General features: G+C 33.9%; 1 protein-coding gene across 4 annotated transcripts in view; it reads right to left on the bottom strand.

Annotated features, from left to right (window-relative positions):
* PPIP5K2 (diphosphoinositol pentakisphosphate kinase 2) overlaps nt 1-20,984 on the bottom strand; it is a 45,969-nt gene that overhangs the window by 13,897 nt on the left and 11,088 nt on the right. For all 4 annotated transcript variants that reach the window (XM_054002728.1, XM_054002727.1, XM_054002726.1 and 1 more), the window contains exons 4-24: nt 20,838-20,928; nt 19,798-19,883; nt 18,352-18,506; nt 17,894-17,995; nt 15,954-16,115; nt 14,699-14,820; nt 13,258-13,359; nt 12,618-12,704; nt 11,608-11,687; nt 11,417-11,522; nt 10,263-10,348; nt 9,514-9,639; nt 9,278-9,399; nt 7,659-7,841; nt 5,631-5,772; nt 4,843-5,066; nt 3,145-3,272; nt 2,846-2,960; nt 1,432-1,539; nt 1,233-1,349; nt 396-569 (exon numbers count right to left, since the gene is read on the bottom strand). In XM_054002728.1, coding sequence (XP_053858703.1) covers nt 396-569; nt 1,233-1,349; nt 1,432-1,539; nt 2,846-2,960; nt 3,145-3,272; nt 4,843-5,066; nt 5,631-5,772; nt 7,659-7,841; nt 9,278-9,399; nt 9,514-9,639; nt 10,263-10,348; nt 11,417-11,522; nt 11,608-11,687; nt 12,618-12,704; nt 13,258-13,359; nt 14,699-14,820; nt 15,954-16,115; nt 17,894-17,995; nt 18,352-18,506; nt 19,798-19,883; nt 20,838-20,928 — 2,618 coding nt within the window. The remainder of the gene's footprint in view (nt 1-395; nt 570-1,232; nt 1,350-1,431; nt 1,540-2,845; nt 2,961-3,144; nt 3,273-4,842; nt 5,067-5,630; nt 5,773-7,658; nt 7,842-9,277; nt 9,400-9,513; nt 9,640-10,262; nt 10,349-11,416; nt 11,523-11,607; nt 11,688-12,617; nt 12,705-13,257; nt 13,360-14,698; nt 14,821-15,953; nt 16,116-17,893; nt 17,996-18,351; nt 18,507-19,797; nt 19,884-20,837; nt 20,929-20,984) is intronic.

Genomic DNA, 20,984 nt, shown 5'->3' with positions numbered 1-20,984 from the left:
CCCTAATCCCTCTGTTCCCTTTCAGCACAATCACCCTGAAAGTTTGCTCAATTCCCAGTAGTAGCTGTCTTGTAAGGATGAATAGAAAAGCAATGTATGTTAGTTTGTAGATGTACGTTTAGACTGAAAGAGTCTTCATTTTCAAATATCAACTTTCCTTAAATGGCTTAAAAAAAGGAAATAAGTCTTATCACAGAATAGTAATAATTTAAAAAAATCCCTTCAGAGAAATTATTGCCATGGAGGATTTCCCACTGAGTAAGGGCAAACCTTCTGTGAGATGTATCATGCTGGTTCTGTACAATCAAAAGCAGAATTATATTTGGTTTTGTTTTCTTAAAAGCAAGCAAAAGTTAATGTCTTCAACAGAAATTATCTGGAACACAAACACTTACTTCAACAGAACCAATCTTCCTAGATCGTGGAAGGGGTGACTTTCTGTGTATGTGAATTGGGTCTGATACCATTGGCTTGAACATCACTACTGATCGATCCGTTTCATCTCGTTTAGGAGCGTGCACCTCCTCATCACTATCATTTCTATGAGAGGTTTTCTTTGAGCCTTCATTCTACAGAAAATACATAATTCATTCTCAATTTGTCTGCACACCTTCAAACAAGTAGACAGAAGTGGCTCTTAAATAAATATTCTGCATAAACATAAAACATGCTGATTTTAAAAATACAAGATGTAAATCACATATTACTGAAAAAACTGTTCTAGACCTTACTAATCTGTAAAGTCTATTATTACATAATAATCTGTTTTTTCTTTCTTCTTCTATTTAGAAGAACTCCAGCCAAGCTTTGCTCTTATTCCTTTTTCAAAAAGCAATCATAACTCCACTTACCAGACCATATATCTTGGAAAATATCAATCCTTCCTCAACAATATGTATTCATAAACATGCCAAACTACTTTCTTAAATATGTCTTCCAGTTCCCAGAATATTATTAATGTGACACTCGGATGTTGATATCACTTAAGAGTGTTTTGCATTTCTAGTAAAAATTCTGGCAAAGCTTTAGAACATCCAAATTATCTGTGTCCTCTACCTCAGTGCCCATTCAAAATGGAAAATATTGGGACTACTTATTTTTACTGCATGTTTCTCTACCGAAAGAAAAACCCATACTTGAATTTCTTACATAACAATTTTAAAGTGTTTATTTTAGATACATCCTTATCCAATAAACCTAAGTTTTGCTTTATAGAAAGGCATAATTATTACCTCTCTGGAGGCAGGTCTGTATCCATATCCAGATGGTAAATTTTTATCTTCCTCACAGCCTTTAGCTCCTGGACTGAAATGCAGCTCTACATGAAAACGTTCTTCCGAAGAAAGTTCCTGAAGTAAAATAATAGGTTTATACTTTAATACATAGCTCAGCACTACTAATTTTTGAAGATATTTATCCATTTTTAAATACCTTGTTTGGATCCTCATAGAGCATTATAACAATCTGTGTCATGTAATTGAGTTCATTGACCACATTTAAGTAATCCATAGCTCGTTTCCATTGCTCATCTTTTGATTCCTTATGGAGAAAAAAAATCAACAAGTAAAACTCAGCTATTTTCTTTAAAAAGACTGATGATTTCACTTTTCTCCCATTTACAAAGATTTTCGTAGCAGAAGTGCAAAGCTCACCATAGTTAAGGAAAATGCAGAGGCACAACAAGAAAACCAATTATGAATGTCCATGAGTGACTTAAAATTGCTAATCAGATGACTGAAAAGTGAAGACCAAACTTTTCATATGTTATTTCAGTATGTCTTTCGTGTTTTTTTTGCCAATAATCATATGTAGACAGAGGCACTGTTTTCAATTCTCCTGATGAGAACTGCTAATATTGCAATAAATTCATGTCAGCTAGTATATTGTGAAAAATGTTTTTAGATATCACACTAATAGAGGTATCAGGCAAACAGAGTAAACGAAGCTTTCTAGCATACAGAGGAGGTACAACCGTCACATCCCAAACTACTTAAATGAATAGTCACCTTTTTCATGCTGTAGGAAAGAAACCATTTAGTAATCTACCTTAAAGAAAAATTAAAAGTTTATCAGACTTAAACTTGGAGTGTACCTGTTGTAGCATGTCACAGAGGTTGATAAATGCTTTTGCCATCACTGAGTTTAGTCATCCATTACCAGAAGCAAGTATGTCAATTTGAAAAGGAGTGTATAAGTCAAACAGTATCTTACAAGCTGACAGGTTTGTGGTGCTGCATATATCTACTCCAAGAGCTCAGTTTAAGTAATTTCTGATTATGGAGACCTTGGCTTTTTCAGTGTCAAAGACTATCAGATGGAGAACAATGCACCTTTGTAGTATTCTATAACAGTATAGGAAAGTAAGAAAATTCCCTGTACAGGAAGAACTTTGTACTCTAAGAGCAGTCTTGAAATTAGGTAGGGACATCTTGACAATATGTCAATGGCCAAAAATAGTATGCCAGTGCAAAAGGAAATTCAAGAGAACCTTGAATCATAACTTGAGAATAAAAGTTGGAAGAATTATTGGTGACAACAGAACACAAAAAAAAAAAAAAAAAAAAATCTGGCCTTTCCACATCTATTTGTGGTTCTAACACATACAGCCAACAGAACACAGCATTACTTTGTTGGAAATTAGCATGCTAATTAATGTGCAATTTGCAATACGTTTCTATATAAGTAATAGAAAAAAATAGAAAAAATAAAAAAAAATAGAAAAAATAGAAAAAAAGTGTTTGAAAAAATGTGATCAATTTCTAAGACACCTAACATTTCAATGGATACAGTCAGAGGAAGATTCAGGTTCCTCTCAAAATATCAGGGCTTCAACAGAGAAACTTACATCACATAAGGCACCGTAACGAAGGGTGGATAACAGAGAGTGGACATGACTCTCACTGGTGAAATACAGCCGGGTACGAACATGGCGTTCTGGGGACATAACACCCCTGGAGTAGCTTAAAAAAAAAAGAAAAATGTTATTAGACCATGATAAGATGTGCCCTTATTTTTAAGATACTGTTAATGAATAAATAAATTATACTTTCTAATATCTTTGAGCTAAAAAGATAGTTCAAATTTGAAACCTACAGAATAGTTCTAATTTTTATGGTAATTAATGTAAAAAAGTAATTGGCTTACAGAGGGTGAAGCTTATTTACAGTGTCATCATCTTGAGTTCTCTGAAGATCAGAACGAATTTTTCTGACTAGAGGTGTGCAGTAACCTTTGGCAATCTCCAGTTTCTCAGCTTTAGAAATACCATATTCCTGTGTAAAAACAAACTGACTTTTAAAATTCAGTTAAAGATTAATATGCTTTCCAATTCAAAGCTTCTATATTAAAACAAATTAGTCATCTATTAGTTTGCTCTGGCTATAAACCATTTTCTTAAACATTTTTACTACATATGATTAGTCATGTAGCTTCAACTAACAAGCAGTTTGCCTTTTTGCTGTTTTGACTTGATACAGACAAAAAGTTTTTCCTTCACAAGTTAAACCAAAGAAGTAGATTTACCTTCTGGTATGATAAAGCTCTTTTTCTTAACCATAACATCTGTGGAGTAATTCTGCCTTCTTGTCACCATCTGCATCTCCTATCCTGCCTTCAAAATGTTGTGGTTTTTTGTTTCTTTTTTTCCCCTTTCTTTTAACAGTCACTAAAGGGACCTATAAGGTAAGTCTGTCTTAGTTTGGAGTAGGCCACCCCAGAGAAGAGCTTCCATTTATGCCAAATAATAACATAAATGGTATTTATGTACAACTGGGAAATTACTGGTGATATTAAATGTTGTAATATCATCAATATCTAAAACTGTGTTCTTCCAGGACCTTCATACTCTGTGCTGCACATGGTATGAAAGTTAGAATGAATCTTGTTACCCTAGAGAGCAACACAAGCACTCTTCCTTTGCATTATGTAGGCTATCAAGTTTTCTTTGTTCTTCTTCCTTCAGTATGTGTCATCATTTTTACCTGTTCTTCTCTAACTTTCTGTTCAGAATTTCATATTAACAGACCCACACACAACAATCCATTCTAAGCATCACTACTATTTTTGTCTTCTATGTCAAGGAGTTTGAAAGATGGGGAGAGGAAGAATTTCCTTCACATGCTGCATACAATATGGATAAACACCTGTTACAACACTGTTGTGTAACTGCAGGGACATTTGGGGAAAGCTTTAGTCTGTTCTGTCCTGTTATCACAGATCAATTTCATGACCTGCCACTTCCAAGATTTTAGAGCTAAACGAAGTTTAACAGCCTACAGAGCATGTAAGTTTAACTTGTCCACTTCTGGCCTGAAATTCTATGAAATATAATGTCTACATTCATATCATGAAGCCTTAGCATTTTGAAAAAGCAGAAAGGTCTTTTTAAATTAATTTTTTTTAAAATTAGTTACATTGCATAGATTAGGATTAATATTGTCATTTGGAAAGAGCCCAAAAATTAAACTTCTATAAGCCGGAGAAATGAAATTAAAAGCAATTTCAGAAGACAGAGTTATTCTCAAAGGCAACTGTTAAATCTACGATGAATGGTGAAGATGAACCATTTTATTTTAATACACTGCTGTAAAGGAAGGAGACATGTTCACACCCTAAATTTCTAGAAAAATTCACCCTGAACACAGCTTAATTAGTTTTGAATCAAATTTTTCTGAAAAAATCCCAGTCAGCTTGCTACTGAAAGATAACAGATAATGTTAAAGGCTTCTATTATTGCAAAAATGTGAGAGCTTCAAAAGAAAATACAAAGTAGACATTTTCACAAAAATTAAAAAAAACCATTTATTCTAAACTTTCTTCTATTTAATAACTGAAAATGCTTACCTGAGGAATCACAATGTCAGCTAAAGCTTTTGAAAGCCTATATAATTCCATTGTGTTTTCTAATTTTAAGGATCCATTGTGTTGTACATCATATTTTATACAGTCATAAATATCAGGAATTTTGCTAATATCGTATCTTCCATTTTTTGTTTTGAAGTCTTTTTCCAACTTGGCCCACCTGCGCAACATCAGTTCTAGAGTTTCACTGTGGTACAGCTGAATATCTGGATAGACATGTATCTCTTATAAGTAATTAAGGCCATTCAAGTAACAAAAGGACATTTTAATTACATAGTAAGAACAACTGAGTTATAGAGGGATCAAATAAGTTACTATTAAGAAGAAGGGATAGCAGGGCATAAAAATAATTTTAGTGCTGAAAGCATCACAATTACAAAGCTCCACTATGATAGTAAAACACATTGCTTCAGAAATGCACCAATGGCCCTTAAATAAAAGATGTACCTATATAAATTAGCTTTAGTACCATCAACTTTTCCTATTACTTTTGTGGAATGCTGAGTTTCAAAAATCTGTGACAAGAATTCCTGCAAAAATTGCAATTTCTGAACACCAAAGAGCCCTTACCTGCAATACAACCGCATGTTCCTCATGCTTTTTACTTAAAAACTATGCATATGAAATCAGACTGTGAAAATACTTCAATCCATTATTGGTTGACTAATGTTCTGCTAAAAGTGAGTTTAGTGAAGAAAAGTTATGTTACAATTCTCTTTCATGTATGTTTACTAGAGAAACTAAATACAAGTACAAAAACATTTCAGTACCTGCAGACTTTGGGTCTTCCATTCTCTGCCTGATCTGAGAAGTCAAACTCTGTATCAAATAATAGACCTTGTCACATGTCTTTACAGGATTTTTAATAACCTGCATTGACTTTATCAGTGAGATGCTTCCAGATGGAGTGAGCTGCAATTTGAGATAAACACAAAAACAGACTAGATTTGAAAGACCTGGTGAGATAAGATGAACACGTCAAAGAAAGTGTTTGAGAAAAAGAAACATGAGAAAAAGAACTCAAGCAGGTTGCTATGAATATTTTTAATAATTTATCAACTATCTATCACCTTTGAAGCATTAAGAAAATATATCAAAACTTAGTACCATTTATTAGAGATTCAAAGGCAATAAGAAATTCATATAGCAGCTAATTCCATACAGTAAATGTGAATAACTACAAGAATTCATAAAACCGTTTCTTTTATTCCAAGACAGGAAAATTGGGAAGATGCTTAAAACTTTGTATATACTTAGCAAGCTTCCATATTTTCCTTTCAAATAACTTCTGTATTCAAAAGCTTACAAAAGGAAATTCTGTTAGAAATGTTGTCATTAAGCTACATGCCTCACAAAATATTTTTTGCTCTATAGGCACCAGATTTGCAATAGTAACTGGTACCTTAAAAAAAATTTGCCTGTTCCTGTCATAGGTTTTTGTTTCTACAGGACTGCAGGACACAAACACAAAAAGAAAGCCTTTAAATGCACATATAGCAACAACATGCGAGATGTTCTTCAGAACTGAATCAATTATAGAAATGGTAAAAGCTACAAACTATCACCATCAAGGTGTGTGTCATTAAAACAATATGTGAGGCTTAGCCTCATTTTTTTCAGAAAAGTCTGCAGATTTCAAATTGACCTATGATATGAAACAGTAATTTGTACACAAAATACACACTTATTTGCACTTTCTTCAGTTTCCTGAAATAGATTAATTGGATGTGGAAAACATCTGCTCTCTACCTAACACTGAGCAGTTACTATCTCCATATTACAATTTAAATCAAGAAATTGATTATTTATACGTAATAGGGAGGGAGGCACAGGAATAAACCCCATACAATTTTCCCAAATCACAAGTAAATTGAAAAACCTCCACAAACAAATGAGTCCCCCCCACCAAGTTTTTATTGCTTTATAATCCCAAAGGTTAGTAACTTTCAATGACTGAAGAGCACTCTATTAGTTCTAGCCAATTTCAAACCTTATTATATGGATATAACAAACACCAATAAATCCTTGCATTTTCCAATTACTGTTGAATCCACTGCTAGGAGTGGTTTGCATTATACTTTATATATTTAAATGAATCCACACAGGGTATACACATGCAGGTATATTATTCTTAATTAATTTGCTCTCAATAACTTTTCAAAAATAGCAGATTAAGCTTAAACCTCATTTGAAGACTTGTATTTAGTTGTTATATGAGACAATATGAGCAATTGAAAGAGAAAGAAGTTTCTTAACTATAACAAACAATACATTTAAAACCAGGAACAATGACATGGTCTGTATTAAGTCAACATAAACTATATTACCATGTGCTAGTTTAGCATGTTAATGAGATATTTCATTTCACTGAAAGTATTCTACTGGTTTTCAGTATTTTAAGTAAAAAAAAAAGGATTTTGCGCATATTAACGATTGAAACAACTGCAGTAGGTAGGAAAACATTTTGTTACACTACACACTGTCAAAGTAAAGATTATGAAAAATGCAAACAATATAATTTCTTGAATAATTAAAATATTTTAATGAACAGTGAAAAATGTTTACAAATGAGATCCCTGTCCACTCCTACTTCAAAGTTTGCAGCTATTCTGATTAGCAAAATCACAGGATGAAATATCTACAGCCACAATCGGTACAGCCACCTTTGCACTTCAAACTATTTGCAAGCACGCAAATAATTTTGCAAAACAAATACATAAAATCACTGCTCAGTACTTCTGCACAGGAATTTCCAGATTTTTTTATTTTATTTAATGAGAAACGAATCATATGCTAACCTTATCATAGTCATCAGCAGTAAATTCTCTGTCTCTCTGGAGAATTTCATGGAGCCTTGCTTTAACACGATGTTGACAGCTGCTTAAAGAGTCACTGTCACTGTCCAACAGACCATTCATATTAGCACTTTTTACCATCTGGACAAGAATAGGAGTCAGCTCTCCCTCTAAGGCCAGTAGTCCCTGAAGCAAACAATATAATTATTCAGGCAAATAGATGAAGATGAAGAAATTAGTATCTTAAAAAAAATGCCAAAACACTAATTTAAATTCAAGATGGTATCACTTGGCTATAGGTTAGCTAAACAGGGGTGCAATGCATATATTTACAGAGAAATGGGTCCCTAAACACTGCTAGTCTGCAGGATTGATACAGATGGTGCAACAGTGATGGTGACATGACACAGAGAATGTTTCCCAACACCAGCTGTTCAGGTCTTGGATTGTAGGGAATGCAGGTGCCCTCTCCCTGAGGCTGGCATCAACAGATGCCTGTCTTGTGGGTGACATGCTTTGCTCAAGGACTTCTCTTACCAGAGAGGAGCTACAGGAAGGGTTTGCAAACCAAATAGCATCTGGCAGGATAAACAGCAGATAGGTAGGGTCTTACAGAGACTCTACAGAGGCAAAAACCCAAGCCATTTGAGTCACAGGACAATCAAAGGCTTTGACAAGAGGTGAAAGAGAATTCCAAAATGAAGGAGGCTGGAAACTTTTGTGACTTTTCTGGCAATGGAAGGGCTCTAGAATAAAGAAGGAAATGGTGTGGTGTCTCTTCAAGCCTGCTGACCAAGGGAAAGCAGGTCAGATGGCTGAAATATTTCTGTACAAACATATGCAGCATAGAAATAAATTGGAGAAACAGTAAGTCTGAAGACTTGTAGAGCTTTAAGTTAATTCACATCATAGAGATATTGTAGAGTAGTTCACATGGATGGACTTTTGCTGTAACTAGATATAGGACCTTTTGGAAGCCAGGTAGACAGCACAGTGTCATGGCAGGCCTCTATTACAGATCTCTCAGTTTAAAAGGGGAAATGGATGAAACCTTCTTAACACAAGTGGAGAAAGCCACCTAATTGCAGGCCTTGTTTCCACGAGTACTCCTGGCACTGAATACATCTATGGCAATATTGCAGGGGACAAGGAACCATGATTTCTGGAAAACACCTAGGACAATTCTTTCACAGAGGTTACTGATGAACTATTGAGTGCAGGCATTGCCCTGGACCTGTTACTCACAAGGGTCAGGAAAGTAAAGGTAGATGCCAGTCTTGGTAATTGAAATCTGATGTTATAACAGATCCATGGAGAAGTGAAGAAGACAAATACTTGCATTAGAGCCCAGGATTTCAAGTGAGCAGACTTTAGCTTGTTCACAGAATCTTATGGAGAACAGGACAAAAGTGCCTCAGACAGGACTGTTTAATTAAAAAATGGCTTCATCTGCTCAAAACACTTCAAATGTTTGGCACATTATTTGGATACTTTTTCACACTGAACTACTCTTTGAAAATACCTTTTTTTAATAAACTATAAATCTCTCCCAGACTTCAAAAGAAAATACAAACCTGAGAATATCAGAATTTTAGAAAGGAAAATACCATTTCACATTGTACCTTTGCAAAAGCTGCTGCAGTCATCTGAACTCGTCCCTCATCAGAAGCATAGATTTTGAGATCATGTCGGTAAGTGCTATGTAATCTAAGTAATCCACATCCAGGAAATCCAGCATAATCTCCTACCAAATAAACATTTTGCTCAAACTCTCATCTTGCACTTGATTATCTTCAGAAGCGATTTATGACACTCATTGATTTGTTTTTTTAAATTATGATGATAATTTTCTTTTTACCTTGTCCACCTGGATACATACACCTGAAAGCTCTTCCAAGCTCCTCTGCTTGAACCCTGCCTGCAGGGGTCAACTCTCCTCCCCATTTTAGAACCAGAAGCAGGGATGGCTCATTTCTTCTATTATCTAATTTTACACAGGGAGAAAAGCTTAGTAGTTAAGTTTATTGTTAACTTTTTTTTTCCAAATGCACAAAAAGTATTTGGTCTATGAGAAGCTTCATCAAAGAATCTCTTCAACATTATGAATCTTTAATAGTATTCTAAAATTAAGGACATATTGACCTGGTGAACTAAATGGACACTTTAAACAGAGAAAACTGAAGTAATAAAACTATAAAGAGAATGTACGTGAAAAAATATTTAGCATGAATCTGAAGCAAAATGTAAATCCAAACAGAAACATTAAAACAAATTGGATGCTAAACACCCCACAGTTCTTAATTGTTTTAAAGACAGTAATTATTGAGTAAGATTTTCATGTACTGGCTCAAAACACCACTTTGGTGCATCAATGAAGTTTCTTTTAATGTTACTTTTCTGTTACACAAGGGCAGGGTTAGAAGACAAATTTACTAGTTTTATGTGTACAATTCAGCATATTAAAATACTGTGAATATCTGCTAACTATACATTCTTTCAAAACAGAATATTCCCCTCTTTTTAACATCAAGACATGTTATACCAGTAGTCCATGAATATTTATATACACATAATATTAAGTGATTAGGTACAAAAGTAATACAATACCTTCCTCTTCACTGGAAGTCTTAGGGCAGCCATGAGGAAGATATGTTAACTGAACTTTGCGATTTATGCCTGAAAAATGCCCATACCTTAAGCAGAAACAGGAAAAATGAGAGGGAAAGAGGGAGAGAAACATTTTAAATATTTTCCTCCAAAACTGCTAAAATCCTGTAACAGGATATAATAAATCTCTCTTGGTCAATGATTTGTGCTTTTGACCAACATTTATTGAAGCAGTCCTTAGCATAAACATTAACAAGTACAGAATTAGCAGAAATAACAACTATGCTATAATGAAACATCTTAAAATACTATCTAATTCTACCTTTTACAACACTGAACATAGAACTGGAACCCCCCCCCCCCCAACAACAAGTAGTTTTGGACATGGCACAAGTAATTTATCTGTTCAGATCCAAAACTACAGTGGCTATCAGTATCCAGAAACTGGTCTCACAGTGTAGATGGCTACTGGTTTTATAGCCCATTAAGTTCTCAAGCAAAACTCAGTATTTAAAATAGTTATTATAAATTTCAATAATAATTGTCTGTTCCTTGATATTTTTTAAATTAAAAATTCCTATTACCAATTCACAGTCTAAGATCCCAGATCTTTAATAAACCTTGAAGCCTTTTTTTCTGTTGTTTTCTTTGTTTTGTTGGATTTTTCAAGTTTTTTTTTTTTTTTGTTACTAAATATTTCAGGCTTAGTATACAAAGACTTATTTATCTTCAATCCTCAAAAGTTTGCTGTAAGTAGACAAGTAAGCATGGTGATAGCTCTTTCTGGCTTTATCAGATGTCATTATGTCACACTGCAAGAAGCAGACCCTGCTTACAAGTATTTTCATTTTAAAAACAGGCAAGAAGACAAAATTTGACATCAACAAAAGTAACCTTCTCTTTTTGAATGTATACTGAGACACTAGATACAGGAGTAAGTTAAATTAAAAAGTCAAGAAGAAAAAAACCAGATTGATGGCCCATTTCAAACATTACATCCCTTCTCTTCAAAAACATTGTGCTTGAATTATTATATTATAATATATTTGATAACATTGGAATCCACACAATAAACACAATAAACAAGTCAATGGAACAAGTCAAAGCAGCAGCTATAACTTCATTGCTATGAAGCCTGAAAATTAGACACTTACATTTCTAACACAGTCTTTAGCTGTTCAAGTTTTGCTTTACTTTCTTCAATTTCAGAATCATTGTTTTGCCCAAGTTCTAAAAGGAGCTGCCTTGCTATATCAAGTACTTCCTAAAGGAAGGAAACATAGGATTTAATTAAAGAAATAGACTTCTACTTACAAAATATTACAGTAAAAAAATAAAGACAAACTTGCCTGCAACTGTTTTGGTTTTTTCAGTTTCAGTTTTCCAGATTTATATCCATCACATTTTTCAAAGAGATCAAAAAATCTTTAAGATAAAGAAAAATAATTTAGAAATTCCATTAATAAAATAAATTACTACTACTTGAACAGGAGGCTCTTAAAGTGGTCTAAAATTAGTACCTTTACTGTATTTGAAAGTCAGGTTAAAACCTGCAATATGGAAGTCAAACCAAGTTTATTCATATCCCATCTCCCCAGAAAGTTTTCAATGCATTAGGGAAATAAGAGCACCAAAAATGACTTAGTCGGTCTCTTACTGACTTGCTAAGTATTAAAAAAAAAAAGAGGATATTCTATATATTTGTATGATATACTACTTGAATATGCAGCTGTATCTATTCTTAATCTTCAAGAATGATCCTGTATGATACTGAATGATACAGTAGGGACCAAAAATACCAAGTGAGCAGTCCTACTCTTCTTCAGCATATTCTAAATGCAAGAATCTAGTTCCGAAATAAATAATTCCTTTTTACTGGAACTACACCTAGTTCCAGGTCAATTATGTAAGTTGTCTTATGAATTTCTTACCAGAAATTCAGAGTCATTAAACTTTGACAAAAGTACCTAGAAAAAGTAATATGACATTGCATACAAGAATAGTTATGATAAGAAGCAGAAGGCAAAAGCCATGGTCTAGAAATATTCTCTTCTGCATTATTTTTAATAAAGATATTTATAGACACAAATGCATTTTCCATAAAATCAAACAGGACAGTTCACAAGGCAAAGCATGTGTTGAAGGAAATCTGCACAAGTAAGTTGACAGTCCTGTTAGAAAGAGAGGTGCATACCTGCAGTGGTATTTGCAGTATCTAAAACTGTCAGATTTAAAGGAAAACAAAACAAAAAGCAACTTGCAATTGTGCAATTCCTGGTTAATTCACTGCTTGCTTAGCCCCAAAATCCTATACTCTAAAATAAGGGAAATAACTTTTATCAAGATTCTATTTACCTCTGATGTTTTACTTCCATTTTCATTTTTTGCTTTGGTGTTCGATCCCCATGGCGTATTACAGCTATAACACATCTAAGCTCCATCCTGAAATTTCAAGGGTTGCATTTCACAAGTCTGTACACAAGGGTCTTTTATTTAATATTAAACCAACTACAATCAAGACAATTGACAAAGTTGTAGTCATCTGACATAACTACAGAAGTGATGGAAGCATATGCAAGAATATAAGGTTAACTGAAAATGATGTAAGATATAAAATATAAATACTGATTTTAACACTTAGGTAACTATAGAATATCTATTTTGAGTAGTTTTTAAAACAATGATTTTGAGGATCATTAAATGAGAGAGCATGTCTATTAGAAGCACATATTAAGTTGATGCTGGAACAATGATTAGCAGTGGAAACTATGTATAAAAGATGCTAAACTAAAAAATCTGCTGTTCTGTACTCAGCTTGACTAAGGGTGAGAAACTCTGACTGCTGTTATAGCAATTGTGATTCCTTCCTTGTTTTCAGCACACAAAGCAAGCATTCACAGACCAACGTGGGCACACCTTGCAAAGAGAAAAAAAGATTCACACCAAAGTTACATGGGGAGTTCGCACAATTCAGGTGTAGCTACTATTTTCTTACATTGTTCCGGAGGTGGTAGGCACAATAGGAATGTCTTCAGCTTCCAAAGGAATTGACCATGGTATTTGAAACTGGGGAGCAAGTTCTCTCATTATGATATTTCTAAAATAGGAGTTAAAAATAAAAAAAAACAAATCAAGTAAGTTTAAAGCACAGCTTATACGATACATGCAAACTCCAAAGATATTAAATATATGCATTTTTATTAACGTAGTTTTAGAGAACTAGCAGTCATTAATGTATAGGTACGTATTTTTCTTTTAATTGCACAATAAAGACCACTTAATAATTTAGAGCTATTATAACTGCTACAGGAGCATTAGACTACTGGCCGTGTATTTGTAACAAACTTCAGCTTTTCAACTCCAGTTCCTAAAAGAGTTCCTTGGATAGGAATTATTCTTGTTCATTTATATATGCAGACAATTGGCTTCACTGCTTAACTAAAAGTGCCTAATAATCACCAAGCCATTCTCATTACCAGTAGTTTCTCAAATGTTTCTGTGATAAAACCAGAAAAATAGGTACAGTCTCTCATTGTAACTATAAAATGGCAATGCAGTCTCCACCTCAAGAAGGATGGTACATATAATGTTGTGTTTCACAAATATTTCATCAAAATACACTGAACTTCAGAGTAATACCTACATAAGAAGCAGTAACACAGAGGGGGGAAAAAAGGTCCATCTTAAAGTAGAACAAGCTAAAAAATCTTGAAAAAACTTGCAAAATCCTTCACATAATAAGATTCCAGACCATTAGATCATGCAAAAAGTCATGCTGTATCTCATTACTGCAATCTCACTGTAAAGCCAGTCACTATGGGCTTAGCCTACTTTGAGGACACGATTTCCTTAACATAGAGTTCTAGACCTAATTCTGTATGATCCCTCATTATACTTTTTTTTTTGCCTCCAGTGGCAGAGACAAGATGGTATGATAGAAGACGCCATGATTCTATTTCAGTTTGGTTTAACAAGTATGAAATCCACAAATAAACAAATATACACCAGCTTCAGATCAAGGACAATGTACAGCAATTTGGACACATTAAACTGCATGATTCACAACCATCCAGCGGTGCTTTACTACTTGAAAAGATTTCAAGTACCTTTAAGAACTTAATCTTGATTTCAAAATACTTATTCAGTTAGCTTTAACACTTTTAAAAACTCAGATGCTTGGGATGATTTTAGGAACAAGGAATTTATTTAGCATTTATTTATTGACTTAGGATTCTCTTTAAGGATTTTTAATCGTTTATGTTGATTACTTTTAATGAGATATTTAATTTTTAATCAATAATTCATAATTAACAGTAATAAGAAACAATTAATAGTAATAAGTAAATAATAGTAATAAGAAATTTGGCAGTACATAAACTACAATAATATGCAAAGGAGTTAATAAGCAAATCTGAAATAAATCAGTAAACTCTTACCCCAGTATCTTAGCACAATCATCATAGTATTTCATGGAGTTTTTCACAAAACTGAACCCATTCACATCACAGACATAGGACTGTCCATTTGCACGTAGCAAATCAAAGCCACAAACTGTTTGCTGTTTTAAAGAATAAAAGTTCAAGTGATTTAGGATTGCTTATTCTAAACAAATTTTATATTTCAATCAGATATTCATCTGAAAACATGACAAAAACATGTCACACTTTACACTTACTACCTTATGTCAGTTCCATGTTAGGTTTACCTGCATCATGCAAACATCTTCCTGTTTTTAACTTTTTATCCCCAACTTGATTTTATGCTTCCTGCATATCCCTAGCACTATTAGTATTGAAGGTCAAGTTCACAAGAGCACAAACTTCAAGACTTACAGCAACCATGGGTCTACAAGTCCCCCTTTCTGACAGTGGTTTCCCACTACATAATAGTTTTTAAGGAAGGCAGGCTAAAAATTACCAAAAAAAATGAAAAACCATTTTTGTTAAAATTTTACAAGATAGTTTTGACATGAACATACTACTGACATCATTTGTAGAGGATACTAGAAGCTATTTCAACAGAGTGGTTGCTAAGTTCTCCAAGCCCACTTTGCTGATAGAGGCCTACACCCTACAGAATGTCATCACGGTCACATACAGGTAAAGGAGACAGACTGAAAACTTTCTTATAAAACAGGCGAAAGGAGGGTAAGGGACTGAATGATGTTTTGAACAAAAGAATCTTTATAACTGTACAGCAATCTTAAAATTATACAAAAATTGAAACTATCAAATTAATATCAATTTCTTCAAGTAAGTACTTAATCATGTAAGTACCAAATTAACAATGAATCTGTACCCGATGAAAATACTAGGTAACAGAAGTTACAAAAATTTTATTGAAACTGTGTTTTGCTAACTTAGAAACTATTATCAAAATGTGTGAAAAGATTATACACAAAATAGATACACTGTGGGCTAGCAAAGTGTAGCTACACTAATACATAGCAACATGTAAATTCAGGGAACTAATGCAACACAAGCAACTTATCCAGAACTTTTCAATACATTAAAGGAAAAATCCTTCTTGATTAAAAAAAGATGTCATATGGAAGTTTAACTTCCCACCTTCCTAAGAGTTCTGCACTAATTACCACTGCTGGCTCATGCACCAAAACCCTATGGAAGCTTCATGTAACAAACAATTAATTAACACGAAATGTTTGATTAGATAGGAAAGCAATCAGCTTACCTTAAAGGCAAGGCATACTTTCCAAGCAATTAACTTCTCTCTTGCATTCAGGATGACTGGATATCTCACTTCTTTTCCTTCGCTGTCTCGTTCTACTTTGCCATCCAGAGCTGGAGACTTCCGGGCCTCAGCATGAGCATAATCTGGACCTACCGTGTACACCTGTATTGAAAAACACGAGCTCTTGATCCAGTGTATTTAAATGATGTTGCATAAATTTGCAAAATGTATGCATATAAATCAAACGTGACAACAACATCAAAAGATTCTAGCTGCTTCCATCATTGAAAAGGTCACACTGAAGTATCTTTCTCAGTGGCATTCTCTGCCTTCAGAGAACACACATCAGTTACTGACAGCCTGGGATAAAACAAGAAAAAGAGTAATTATAAAAACTCAATTAGTAAAAATTAATTTCTCAGTTATGATGGTACAGAGATATAAATGTTTTCTTCTCCAAAACATCTGCAGAACCTGGAGAACAGGTTAATTTGAGAATTATTTCAGTTTACTTACGGAAATCTGGCTGCTGGATTAAGTTACTCTCTTAATTTAAAAAGTATGTTTACATTTTAGACAGGACTAAACAAAGCAGGGATCTGCCCAGCTTTAAGATGACAAGGCAGGAGCTTGAGAGAACAATTGTGTTATTTCTCTACTGCAGTTTTGATGATCATTGAAGGTTTTGGGGCTTATGCTAGAAGAGATTTGTCAGCAGTTCTTAAAAACAGGCTACAGTTTCCTTAATTAAAAAACAAACTCCAAGCATTGATTTAAAAAGTATTCAGCTAAAGCAGATGAGTGCCAATACTGCCAATTCAGTGAATTCAGGCAAGAGGGTAAGTTTAGTGAAACTGCCTAATATAACGTTGATAGTCTTATTAAAAAATCCATTATTTATTTGGAGTATTAAAAGCCCACTGCTGCTTGATGACTACACTGCAGCTAATCAAAATAGTCCCTAATCCTCAGGCAATTTGCATCTCTTCTTATTGCAAGAACCTTTGCAGAAAGTTTGTAAAGCTCTTACACAAACATCTGTAAACACAAATTAACATATTACTCTTTATATTTATATTTTAATATAAAAATATATTTTATATTTATATTTAACATATAATTAACAAACTAACATAACAAGCGTTGCACAGAATAACCTTCAGAAGAGTACACCAGGGCATTTTTTTGAGAACATGAAAAGAGTATTCCTCTCATGCACCATCAAGTGATACCAAGAAGCTGCAGTTAATAGAAGGGCTTTTTGTATTAGACCTCACGCTCTCTACATCTGCACTTTTTTGTTTAAATATGGTGATCTCTTATGTATATTTTAAAACATTAGTTTCACATGTTTTGAAATGGACTTAAAATAGGCCAAAATTAACACAAAGGGAAAAGAAGTAATCTTCACACAAGGCTGGTTTAACACCTACTTTGCTATTGCTGTTTTAGCATTCTCTTTAGATACCTAACAACTCTGTTAAGAACCTAAATGAACAAAAGAGTGAAAATTATTACAGATAAGGTCCACAAAGGTTATTTTCTTTGACTCCATAAAATTTTAGCAAGTAACTTTTGCTTATTAATTAGCATACTAAGATCTACTTCAATTAGACTTCTTTGTAACCTTTAACCTTCAGATAAAATATCTAGGAGAACCTGTTAGCGTAGGAAAGAAGATGCCATTCTATGCACTAATACAATACAGAAAAGAAAGACAATATATTGGGTAGCAAGCCTCCAGCACTTGATTCTAACAATGAAAGCACAGCTGCTCTACATTACAAGTAATATGTTTAGCTAGAATCAGAATTGCATTTTTTACTTATGAGCTGTATTAAAACTCAATTAAAATTAATCCTTAACCAAGATTTAAAACTGACAAGCTCTTTGAGTGCTTGATTGTTCTAAATATAAATAAGAATGCGCAGTAGTCATACCTTCACATCAGTTCCATCTGTAGGCATGAATTCCTCATAAATATAGGAGCCTGTTTTCCTCACACTGCTTTCAGGAGAATAAACACTGCTTCTGCTGCCAATCTGAAAGATGTATTTTTCCATTAAAAGACTCAGAGAGTACTGCTTGAGAAACTTTGAAACTACCTAAAATAACACATTTGTACTGAGAAAACACTTCATGTACCAAATGAAGCAAACTTTTGACTATTGCCAAACGATTTTTGTAAGATTCTAGAAGTACATTCATGGTGTGTGCTAAGAATTTGCAGTAGCTAACCATCTACTGCAAGAAACATAGGCCTTCATTCAATCTATATGTTCTCCTGAAATTTCTGTGATGTACCACTATTCCTAAGCAAGCAGGACATGACAGAATTACTCTGCAATCCTGTTAAGACACCTAAAGCTTTTCAATAGCTTTAGTACCATAACCTCACCTTTCGAAAGAGCCTCTGGCTTCCACCCCCAGCAGATGTTGGATAATAAATGTAAACATTGTGGTCCTCAGCACTAACTGGCTTTTCTACAAAGGGCTTCTGGAAAATTTCTCCATTCACTTCCACGTGATCTTCTCCTTCAATCAAGTTGCATTCTGAAGAACAGTGCAAAGAATAGAGTTGTAACGGTATACTAGTGGCATACAATTATTAAGAGATCTACATAAATTTGCAGGTTGAAATAATAATATTCTATTACATCTTTGTTTCTCTGATTTTTACTGACTGCACAATGACTGATGATCACATGCAGTATATTTTTGCTGAACTACGTTTTATGTTATTTAAATACTATGTTCCGGAATTACTGTTGATTCCCTCAGTGTCAGATAGGAAATTGTCTCCTGCAGGTGCATAATGTGCATCAGATGGTATATTTGAAGTGTTTTGAAGAGAGGGAAGTGCTATTTGACTTTTTTTTCAGTGCCTTTCTCTGAAATATCAGGGAGCTGGCAGGTGAACAGTACACACAGAGTGTGGTGTTAGATGCCACTGTCACCTTCCATAGCGTTAAAACTGTCTCATACTGTGGGATACATGCACCCTGCACATAAAATTAGGTCCTCTGGTATCAGCAATCAGGAATCTAGTATTCAATACTGGTTAACTGCAAGCAGCAGCTTTGACTTCATTTTTGAAGCATAAATGTCTCATTTTTTCCCTAGATCACACAGAGATTTTAATGCAAAATTCCCTTGACCTGTCATTGCAATCTCTTACTGTTGCTTGAAGTCTTCATATTAGTAGAAAAATTCAATTTTTTGCAGGTACTCAAAAAATTAATTCCAATTTATATTCATAGTACAGCATCTGCAGATATATCTAGAACAGATTTCAAATATATGGCTGCTTATACACAGAAGAGGAAGAATTCAATAGCCTGACTTGTTTCTGTAAATATTACTTTCCTAAGGAAAATTACTAATAATTGTGGTTAATATAATATCCTGAATGCTGCTCTGTTTAGTGACATATTAGAAGCTCAGTTTGAGTAAGGAGGCCTTAATATTCCAGTTATTCTATGATGTCTGTAAGATGTATGGTGTCAGAATCATACTTCTCTGTTGCATACTTGTACTGCCTTTGGCTGGGATGGAGTTAATTTTCTTGACAGCAGCTGGTATGGCACTATGTTCTGAACTTGTGACAAAAAAGTCTTGATGTTTTTGTTAATGCTGAACAGTGCTTACACAACCTCGACCTCTTTTCTTTTTCACATACTGCACCCCACAGCCAGCAGAGGTCAATCCACAACAACACTTTAAATGCTAGCGTAGAAATCAAACCGCAAAAATTGTCTAGGCAGTGGAATTTAGCTTTCCACTATGTCCATACTGCTCTCCACTGAGATGCTAATGGTTGATACTTTTTCTCTGCTCTTTTTACCTTGGGGATTGTTTGGATCACGGTTCAGAACTGCATAGCGAGGAAGTAAAATTCCTTCAGCTTTAAGAATGCCATAGACTTCTCTTCTAGAAGAAAAGAACATGACAAAATGAGCCAGCAAATTCTGCAAATATCTGCATTTTATAATCTATGAGTAAAGGAGGAGAAAAATAAACATTTTTTTAAAAAAATCACACAGGGTAAGGTTACATATGTAACACTCTATTTACTAACATAATGCTTTAAAGGTCATTGACACAGCTGTACCTTTGCAGTGATCTCTTCAACATCAATAAAAATGCACTTTGCAATGCCAGTCCTTTCCTATCTGGCAGTGCAACAGACATTTGCACAAAACAATTGTCTTGTCAAAGGAGATTTTCAACTGTTTAACTTTATATAGAACTGTAACTGAAGGCATCCAAAATAGCAAGTCTGCTCACTGTTCAGAAGGTTTCAGTGTTCGCATATTTTGGTTACTATTGTTTTATTAGTGTTTGCTATGCATGATCTCAGCTCCAAAGGAAAATTTGCTTTCAATAACCACATGACCTTTGAGTAACAATAACATCTGTTAAGTATCATCTTCACAGAAAAAAAGTACTGTAAATCACGTGAATTCTACAATTATCTGAGCTTGTAGAGCTGCTATACATACTTATCCTATATGTATTTTAAGAGTTTAAACTTTTTTATTTGCTAAGCTTTAGAAAAATGTATCAGCAAATTTCTAACTTGGTAAATCTTCAGATACATCAATGTAAAAACAGAAAAAGAAAAAAACACACCTGAAGACACATTCCAGAAAACTATGCATACATTAATAAAGTGTAACATTCACTGTAATTTTATTTAAACTCCTGTACAATCATGGAATCACACGATAGTTTGAATTAGAAGAGATGTTAAAAATCATCTAATTCCAAACCCTCCACCATGGGCAGGGACAATACACTGGAACTGTTGCTATGCAGTAACAACAAATTTTTATAGCTTCTGACAAAAATGGCTTGCTTTAAAAGGTGGTTATTGTTATTTACCTGTCTTGTATGTGATACTGCATATTCAAGTCATTGATTATGAACGGATTCCTGAGTTTTGCATAAGCTACTGCTTTGTCCAGTGGAAACCCTAAAATGTTTATTAAGAAAAACAAAATTACAAGACACATTACCACTAAATAGTTT

The sequence above is a fragment of the Vidua macroura genome, chromosome Z, assembly GCF_024509145.1.
Source record: "Vidua macroura isolate BioBank_ID:100142 chromosome Z, ASM2450914v1, whole genome shotgun sequence".
NCBI classification, from domain to species: domain Eukaryota; kingdom Metazoa; phylum Chordata; class Aves; order Passeriformes; family Viduidae; genus Vidua; species Vidua macroura.
This window is presented reverse-complemented; position numbering and strand designations above follow the sequence as displayed.